The 10,206-nt window shown below is 40.5% G+C and overlaps 1 protein-coding gene across 1 annotated transcript in view; it reads left to right on the forward strand.

Moving 5' to 3' along the window:
• The window catches only part of LOC124256943, a 22,282-nt gene extending 12,438 nt beyond the window's left edge, over positions 1 to 9,844 (forward strand). The window contains exons 4-7 of the mRNA XM_046690905.1: positions 5,455 to 5,490; positions 6,477 to 6,539; positions 7,113 to 7,212; positions 7,840 to 9,844. Coding sequence (XP_046546861.1) covers positions 5,455 to 5,490; positions 6,477 to 6,539; positions 7,113 to 7,212; positions 7,840 to 8,605 — 965 coding nt within the window. The 3' untranslated portion in view covers positions 8,606 to 9,844. The remainder of the gene's footprint in view (positions 1 to 5,454; positions 5,491 to 6,476; positions 6,540 to 7,112; positions 7,213 to 7,839) is intronic.
• The last annotated feature ends 362 nt before the right edge of the window (positions 9,845 to 10,206 follow it).

A 10,206-nucleotide genomic window follows, 5' to 3' on the forward strand; every position in this document is an offset into this window, starting at 1 on the left:
AAAGTACAGATTCTTGTTTGGGTTGAGTCCCATCTGACACAAAGTCAGACGCCTAGAACGCTCAGCCACCGCGGCTTCCACAAAATGGCATTGTGTATGTGACATATGTTGTAATATACAGATAATTTCGCTTAACCTTCTTCACTATCCACGTTGTGTTAATAGTTCAGAAAATGTTAGCGACATCACATGCAAATAATCGATAAATCAAACTTCAACACCAGAGAAAAAACATTCTTCATTATCTGCCGAAACAGATTCCTTTGGTCGTAAAAAAAAAAAAATACTAATGAAAGTGATTTGAATGTATCACTGAAAAGTAATGACTGAAGTCCAGAACAACCTCTGTCTAAGTGCATCAAAATGCAGCCCACCATCAGGCCTACCCGATCCTGTTAGTCGTCTCTTGCTGAAGACAAATTCTAGCCGGGATGTTCACGTGTCCATCGGTCAATAGGGACCCATGTATCCCTGAAAGAAAAGCTAAAACACTTCATCCTCGGCAATACAGAAGCAAAGGTTACACATTCAGTTGAACAACCATTATTTTCTCTTTCCGTTTGAAATACATGTATATGTGTAATATGAAATACTTATTTAAACCAAAATAGATATGCCACAGAACCATCATTATCTCCACATCAGTGTCAGTTCTTATGCTTTGCTTCTTTTGTTTGACACAGTGTGCAATTTACCTGAGGTATCGCAGTAACATTGGATGGGAGATGATGTGTGACTAATCAAAAGGAATAAGTGTGATTGAGTCTGACATTTCCACCTGGCCTTTACGACTTCCTTTGATAAATACGCCGCATCTAGGGATCCTAGAAGTTAAATGTCACGACCCATTGTTTGCAATGTCCACCAGACTTTCCCGACAAATCTCGAAACTTATTAAAAGGGTTTGGCGTTCTCATATGGTAATCTCTTCAGGGAAAACCCGCTTAATGTGTCGCGGACTCGCCAGTCAACGAAAAATGAGACCTATTCTTACTCTGAGGCAAGCAGCCATGACAAATCTTCAAACTATTTTTATTAAACGAGCTTAGGCGCCTCATATTGGCCCCTTTTGGGATATAGGAACTAATGTGTGTAATGCACCATCAGGCAGGCTCGCGCCAGCCTCTGTAGTTCCTGCCATTCAAATCTGCACCAGATGTCTCTGGATGATAGTTGACGATGTCGTAATCCCTTCTGAGCCAACCACGTTGTCGGCAATGCTTTATAAGAGTATACACCGTATGTGCGTTGAAAGATGTCCCGTGTGTCCTCGTCTTTGATATCAAATATCGATTATTTTCCGGCTTTGTTATCTGTGGTCAAGAAGTGAGAAAATGTCAGAAGCAGTGTACTTTGGGGAATCACTCCGAGACGCCCGTGTGCGTGATTATCGATCCCTGCAAGTTCTTTTCGCGTTAAATAACGCAGAAATACCTAATATTCTTGTACAGGTTGAATGAGTTTGTGATAAGGCTATTACGTATATCTTCGCATCGTTAAGGTCGACAGTTATGTCATCGACATTAAATGAAGTGGTTTTTCAATATGAAGGATACTGAAATAATTTCAAAAGTGGTCTTTGCTATGTATTTATTTTGTTGAACCTTACTTTTAAAAGCCGCTTTGAAGCTGAATGAATACACAATGCTAGATGACTGAATGTATTTTAAAGACGTGGCATGATGTATTGTGATACGATGAAAGCCATCCTACAACTCTTTTATGAAAAAAGACAATGTAGGGCTGTTTCCCGTATTGTTGGTAAAGGTCACTGGTGTTTTCAAACTCATAATGCATGTTGCAAATTCATGAAAACTTTATACAAACGAAAGTAGCAAACAAATATTCTTCGGAAACTATTTTGAAAAGAGTGTATTGTGACACAAAGTTAGGCCATCTTTACCAGTTGACGTTCTTTCTCACACACATTGCTCGGGTTTGTGATACGTTCTCCGACTGTGCTCCACTACGACGATCGGGTGGGTCTGTAACGTTATGGTGCTTTCAATCACTGGTTTGTTTGGTCCAGACAGTGACAGCTGTTATAATATTGCTGACATTGACTGTATACGTCCTTCATTGGCATACGTCATTGTTTCGAATGCACTCCAGCCTTGAACAAGTTTGCTTCTAACACCTTTGTTATTTTAGGGTTCTCATTGGTCATAAACACGTAAATTGTTTTTTGTTGTTTGGTCTTTGAGACTTACTTGTAACTCACCTCAAACAGTTTCTCAGGCAGGGGTGTTTCATGGTATGTTGTCCGTGAACAGTCCGAAATAACTGTAACAGTTTATTTCATGAATTGATTCAGGGATACCAAGGTTTATACACTGCCCCCAGACGTGTTCAGACACTGTATATGTCGTATGAAGTATTATGTCGCGTGTTGAGGTTGTTGTTTTGAACTTTTAGACCGACTTATAGTTCACGTGAACACTATTGGGTCTGTAACTTGATGATGCTTTCAGTCACTGGATTGTCTGGTCCAGACAATGATAACATATCCTCGTACAACTGTTATAATATTGCCGACTTTGACTTTAAACAATAGTCATTCACCTTTAAGGTTAAGTGTTTCTACTCGATTCTGTAGCTGGAAAATTGTACATCTATGTCACTGATTTGCTTTTCTCAGATTCGATTTACAGTGGTTGATGGTCGAGTGTGCGTCAACGCTGCTGTATGTAAACTAGTATTTAAGATATGCCACGCCGGTTTATCTTAATGTTGGAAAAAAATCCGAAGTGACTGAATTAGATTCTGAGTACGTGACTGATTGTGTTTTAACGCCGCTGCTTCCAGTATCCCAGCGGTATCACATCATGTCAGGTTAATGGGGGAGGAAAGCCCGGAGTAACGCAAGTCTCAGACGTTTATCACTTAGGTTAAAACCCCAAAACGTTTGTATGGCGATGACCTAGGCTTGATTATAAGTATATCTATTGTGTCCCCACCATGCAACGGCGACACTGGACTTCCATGCTTTTATTCTTTGGTTTCCCTGGTCTAGACTGGATTATTAACATATGGTCGTGGCATTGCTTTAATATTGCTCGCAGCGACCTTAAACAACACTCCCCACTTTGTGAGTTGTGCTGTTTCCAATCACGTTAAAAGTTAATGTGGGTGAGTGGACGTCATATTTGAGTACAGAACATTCTTCTCCGTGTTGGGAATAATATAACCTACAGCCACCTAGTCACTACACAATGCGCCATTCCGCCGCCAATTTCCATGTTACCATATAGCACCGAAAGAAACATGAAACATGACTTCCAATTCGCCAAATAACATGTCTGATATTAAACCAGGAACCAGGACTTTAAAAGAAGAAAATTCTTGAGCGATTCAGTGCGTACGAGATCTCAGACAACAACGCAACCATGACCGAGGCCGCCACAAAGATGGCCAGATAGCCCAATAAATAATATATCCACTTATCCCCAGGGGCTTTGGCGTCAGATCTGTAGATATTAGTAATAGGTTTTTATTCCCTAAATGACGTGTGTGTTGATGTGTGCAGCCCACGTGGCACTCAACAGCATATGTCGTTTTACGACAGTTTATCTAAATTGAAAATATCAAACGAGATTTTAAAGTAATTATTATGTATATTCTATTTCGTTAATGCAATATACGTAGAATAATAAACAATGTGTATAGCTGGGTCTGTGTGAATGTGTCCGTTGGGATTGTGCTGAGTCGATTATCAGACGTGGCAGATTGCTAAACACAGTGAGGTCTACGGGGTTGTGTCCCTGTGGATTCCACTAATGCTGGATGGTGCGTTATGGGCACATTTAACAGTGTACTCTGTCACAGCTGAAACAATTTAATAACGGTTTCACACATACGTTTTTACAAACGTCAGGATCAGTCGATATCTTCTATCACTTAGCAGAAAGTATGACCAGGGCGCCGTTGTACAAAGCAACCTTAGCGCTACGCCAGTCGTAAGTCTAAGGAATGGGAGTTACGATCTTAGCGCTACGCCAGTCGTAAGTCTAAGGAATGGGAGTTACGATCTTAGCGCTACGCCAGTCGTAAGTCTAAGGAATGAGAGTTACGATCTTAGCGCTATGACAGTCGTAAGTCTAAGGAATGGGAGTTACGATCTTAGCGCTACGCCAGTCGTAAGTCTAAGGAATGAGAGTTACGATCTTAGCGCTACGCCAGTCGTAAGTCTAAGGAATGAGAGTTACGATCTTAGCGCTACGCCAGTCGTAAGTCTAAGGAATGGGAGTTACGATCTTAGCGCTACGATTGCGATGTACAACGACACCCTGGGTACTAGGAACTCTTCTCTACCATTTAGATTATTGGTTACTGGATGTTATTTGGCACCAGTGTTTCAGTTTATTTTTACATTTAGCAGACAAGGTTCTTATTTGTTCTTTATCCGTCAGACCTCATAAGGTCTGGTGACTTTAATGTTAACAATCAAACGGTGTTATCTTTTCATATATACTTGCGAGGTTTGGTCGAACGCTGATTGCGGAGAGTATTAAATGGACCTGTATTGATTAAATGCGATAGTGTCAAAATGACTCTATTTTGCTTCGTGTATTAGAAACAACTTAACGATTTGTTCCAATGTTTTCATTTCGCCTCGACCTGATTGTCATCCGTTGTACGACCTTCATTGACACACGCCATTTTACCCCAGTATTGAACAAGTTTGCTTTGATTGTTTTTTGCTATCTTTAGGGTCATAAACAAAATAATTGAACACGCATAAATTGATTTGTTGTTTTGTGCTTTTAGACCGAGTTTTAGCTGACTAGTAACAATTTCCCAGACAGGCGTCTTTAATGGTACAATCTGTGACACTTCATTGGGAGGATTGACACATGGATGAAGATATGTATAGCACACACAACGTCTTCCATGTCACAGAAACTGTTAATATTTGGTACATATAATGATCCAGAAATAACGATGACGTTACATGACGCACGATGAGATAGTTTAGTTTACGCCACTTTTAGACGCAATATTACATTGTGATGTAGAATCACGATGCTATACATGAGGCTTCTGAAGTTTCAACCAAAGATGTAAAAAGATCTGAGACCAGCACCACTGCAGGCATTCCTATTACATCAAACTGATCATGATATGCTGTGATATAACTAGAATAATGTTGACAGCAGCGTTTAAACTAACTCACTATGACTCACTCACTCACTCACTCACATACTCTGAATTCGCTCAATGAAAAATATTTTTAACAAACAAATGACCCCACAAAGCCCAGCACCAACTCTTCAAGTCATACAAACATGTATAGTTTTATGTTAATACAAACTCTCCCGCCATACCATGTTCACCTCACGACATAAAGTATCGCGATACATCGACATTCCGATCATCTGTTTTAGACGTAGCTGATACACTGCAGTACATTACCACAACTATAACGATGTCATCATTCTTCTTCCTTTGTTCCAGCGGCTGATGGAGAGAATGTAAACATCACATGCGGAGGTACGTTTGTGTACAAAAACATAAATTAAAATATTCATTTTCCGGGTCCCCTTCCACGAAGCGGCCTTAGTGCTGTAGGAAGCTTAAGAGTTCAACGTCAACGTTCAAGAGATTTCAACGTCATGACGTGAACTACAAGAGTAGGATGTTTACTTGAGGGCCAATCACTATTAATACATGTATTATACCTAAGGCATTAGTGTCACATATTACCATATTAGCTCATACTTTAGCATCTCAGACGTTCATGCCTGTTGTATTTCCTGAACAGTTTTTTCGTAACTTACGTTTAACTATTTAGGAAACCTATTTTTGTTATATCATATATATTGTTTAAGTGAAAAGATGGTATTTTAGTATCTCGGATTCCTTTAGGACCATTGCATTTGTGTGGCAAGTAACTCTTTTAGTTAAATCTTAACCAGTTGGTACGTTACTGCCTGAATAGAAAATATATGCCAAAATATTTAAAGTATATCTCTACAAGAAGTTCCCTTCAGTGGAGAGATGGTAAAATATATTTATCATTTGTCAGATTCCGTTTCAATGTTTGACAATGAAATGCTCGAAATCTACACTGAAACAAAATCGACTACCTTTAGTTGTTTATGTGTGCGGAGTTTTATGTTGCCAATGATAACTTTAGTAGTATTGTCAAACTTTCGTTTTAATTATTAGCAATTCTGATCCTTTGGTAGAATCTAAACTCTATCATAAGACAATAATTATGACAATAATATATGTAATAAATACCCCTGTCACAATCTTAGACTTTAATTTTGAATGTACCGTTTTCAGTTCGACAATGGAGAGACAATGGCCTCGCTGGTCTTTCTGTTTTGTTTCAAGTCTAACACTGATAATTTAATTTTCATTTCCATGGTAACGTTTCATTGTTGTTGAAATATGGTACAATGGATACCAAGTGTACATGTATCCTTTATACAAAATACAAAATCTTATGATTATGTTTGTCTTTGTCGTAGAACCCGATCGTGAGACTACAAAGATCGCGACAACACCGACGGGGGCCATACTGGGAGAACAAGGTAATACATTCATTACACATGGACCTTAGATAACAGTTCTAGCGATCACTTTATGGGCATGGCTAAACCATGATGAGTATATAGATAACATCCCTCTCTCCGTAACGGAAAGCCTTCATTTCCGAATCGTCACCCAAAACAGACGTACACAATAGATCGACACAGGTCCATGGGTGCTGCGGCACACTATTTCCAATGTTTATATTTATCGATTTCATTTCTACAGAGAGAGAGAGAGAGAGAGAGAGAGAGAGAGAGAGAGAGAGAGGGGGGAGCTTAACAAAACCCTTATATAAGTGTGTGTCATGATTCCAACAACCAAGCTTCCAAAACCGCTGCCACTGCTTGAACATTCACTTTTAGAGATGACGTCATGGACCTATACAGGAGCATAGATTATTTAATCTTAGAATAAATATATTTCAATTTATCTTAATATGAAGCATCAATTAATTTTCAGTTGATATTTAATACAACCTTCAATAAGTTTCAATTATTTTAATATTAATTTGGTGTAAGTTACGACTTTACAGATTAACTTTGACACATCTAGTACAAATGTTTGCTTCACAGGTTATGGATTCTGGCCCTTGGTGTTCACAGCATGTGGAGCTGTTATCATGTTATCCATTGTTATCGTCGTGTGTGGAATCTGGTGGATATGCAAATACAGGTAGGGTCAGTATAAACATACCTTGATACTGGGTTTCTACAACCGTATTTCAAAGTATATATTTCACGAATAGAGCCTAGCGTTACATGTTGCTTTGTCTTCGGATTCATCAACTAAAACGATATTCAATAGTCTTTGATTAGTAATGTCACACCCTTGGTGAGATCAGATATCTAACTCTAAGAAGAACATACGATCTTTTAGTCTTCAAAACAATTGACGAAAACACACACACACACACACACACACACACACACACACACACACACACAGACAGACAGGGCGGTAGGGGTAGCCTTGTGGTTAAGGCGTTCGCTTGTCACGCTGACAACTCGGGTTCGATTCTCCAGATGGGCACAATGTGTGAGGCTCATTTCTGGTGTCTCCCACCGTGCTATTGCTGGAATATTGCCCAGTGCGGCGTAAAACTAAACTCGCTCACTCACTCACACACACACACACACACACACACACACACACACACACACACACACACACACATATGACATATTCTTAAACATTGTAAAATAACTTGATAGTGTTTAAGTGTGTAGATGTACTAGACACAAATGAAGATGTCCATGCATAATGGTAATCGATACCTCTATATGAGAGCATATTTTACAGAAAACGCCGAAAGAGACGTTTCCGGAGCACCAGCTCCTTCCGGACCACCCAGGAATATCTGGATGCTTATGACCCTCCCTACGCAACTGTCCAGGACCAGAGACCCTCAGGGAAGGCCATCCGAGTGACCCGTTCGATGTCCAGTCAGACAATTCAGAGGTCCTTCTCACCTCCCTCTGGGCACAAGCTGTACCCGAGGTCGACGTCGATGAGGAGTCTCCGCGACAGGCCCCCCATGGCTCCTCCACCCCCACCTCGCATGTCCCCGGCAATGAGCTACAGCCAGGGTAAGACCTACAACCAGTGCTATTCCAGGCTGAGTCGAACTCCCACCGTGCCCAGAAGTAATCTGGAACAGCTGGAAGCTTTTCTGGAGTGGCCGGAACCGGAAGTGACGTCTCCTTCAAGGATGGGGTCTGTGAAAGAGTCAACTGAGGGATCCGGGTATGCCTCTCCTTCATTACTGAACTCCCTGTTTCGTGTGGAATCCCAAGGGAGTGTTAAATCGCAAAGAGGGTCTCCCCAAGCCTACGGATCTATGCCCAGATCGGACAACAGCTCCGGACCGTGTCTAGGATCTGTATTTGAGAGTGAGGGCTCGGTGACTGAGTCTCTTCTAGTAAGAGGGGACACTGCATTACCCCCAGCAATGCCTACTCAGGACTTGCTCGGATATGCTGAAGCATCTCTTTCTCTTCTCAGTGAACATAAAGGAGACGAAAATCACAATGAGTTTGAGAGTAACACTCCTGATGTACTTACTTGAGCATCAACTGGAGGATTCCTGACAATTCCATAAGGGCAAAAACCGTGTATTCACACTGGCACCAGGCTAGCCATTGCCGCTACACAGGAAGATGATGGAACCATTACAACATCAAGGAGTCTGGATAGGTTTATGTACATTCAGTGGTGTTTTACACATACACGTCCATGTAGAACGTTAGCTTTTCTATACGTTCCTCAACAACAAGTTCCAAATCGAACAGTATGTTTTACGTAAGCGTATATTCATTGAAGCCTAATGTGCTCCGGTTCTGCGAACCACTGTCGAGTTATATATAGGACTTATATCGCAGTTGTTTTAGGGAAAACGAGGACGACGCCTCAATCAAAAAGAGCAAAAGGGTATTTCGAGATGAAGGTGTTCAAGTTATAGATGACTTGTTGGATTTCTTTTTCATTTTGATTTGGCTTGGATCCTTTATTGAGGATGATACAGTCAACGTTACACAGCGAATCACTGCCGTTGTTTACTTTTGTGGTTTTTCGCTGCTTTTGTTCACTGCCATATGTGAGTGAGTGAGTGAGTTTAGTTTTACGCCGATTTTAGGAATATTCCAGCAATATCACGGCGGGGGACACCAGAAATAGGCTCACTGCCATGCCACTCATGCTTCCACCAGATATTGGTGTGAGAATCCAATCATCAACTAGTACACAACGCTCAGTATTACATGTATCCCATTAGCTCGATTTTCCGAAGCCAACAGTTTCAGATCAAAGTACCCTGGATCGATTTTGAAAAATATGACAGTATCGAGTGCAGAAATGTGACTGTGGCTCCCACAAGCGAGAGTGTCATAGGGTAGGCGTGACACCTAGTGCCATCACTATCTTTACAGTTTTTAACGAGAACAAGATCTTGGGTATATTTCTTTGGACTCAGTCAATGGTCATTGATATGTCAGCACCATATCCGTGCTTGCGGGTTTCACCAGGGTTGTAAACACCTGAGACCTGCCTCACTTCGGGCTTCCCACCAATATTACTTCCAGGCCTGAAATGATTGAACTACTGTTTGCATCGGTATTGATTCTCTCCCATCTTTCAGTGAAGTGAAGATCTCTTGACAATACCTTGTATTAAACAGTAGCTTCAGAGTCACATGTGCCGGGCGTGTACACCGATTCGATATATACTTCCCATCAAAGTTTAGACTCACTAGTGTAAATATAGCCACTTACTTCAAGCAACTGTTCTAAACTAAATTCTGAAAAATATCCCATACTGTTTAAAGGTTTTAAATTTTAAAAATCAGTGGAAATTGGCGAATTCTAAATAAAACTTCACACCAAAACGCAGCTGTTCACATGCACGATATTTGCATGTTTTTCAGCAATTTCATGCATTATCCTCGTGCATAAGGTTGCATATGGTTCCCCCAAGTTAGTGGAGGAATTTTCTTCGATGTAACCATATATATATATATATATATATAACATATAGTGACTGTATTAAGTGAGTCTAAACTTTTGATGGGAAGTTTATTAAGCACATCTGTCAGATATTAATTCATGTAATATTATCATGTTTATGAATGTTTACGTTCCCCGTTGTAAGAGTATGTAACGTCCACTGCTACAA

Source organism: Haliotis rubra, unplaced genomic scaffold, assembly GCF_003918875.1.
Source record: "Haliotis rubra isolate DU_JTF1 unplaced genomic scaffold, ASM391887v1 Scf644, whole genome shotgun sequence".
NCBI lineage: Eukaryota > Metazoa > Mollusca > Gastropoda > Lepetellida > Haliotidae > Haliotis > Haliotis rubra.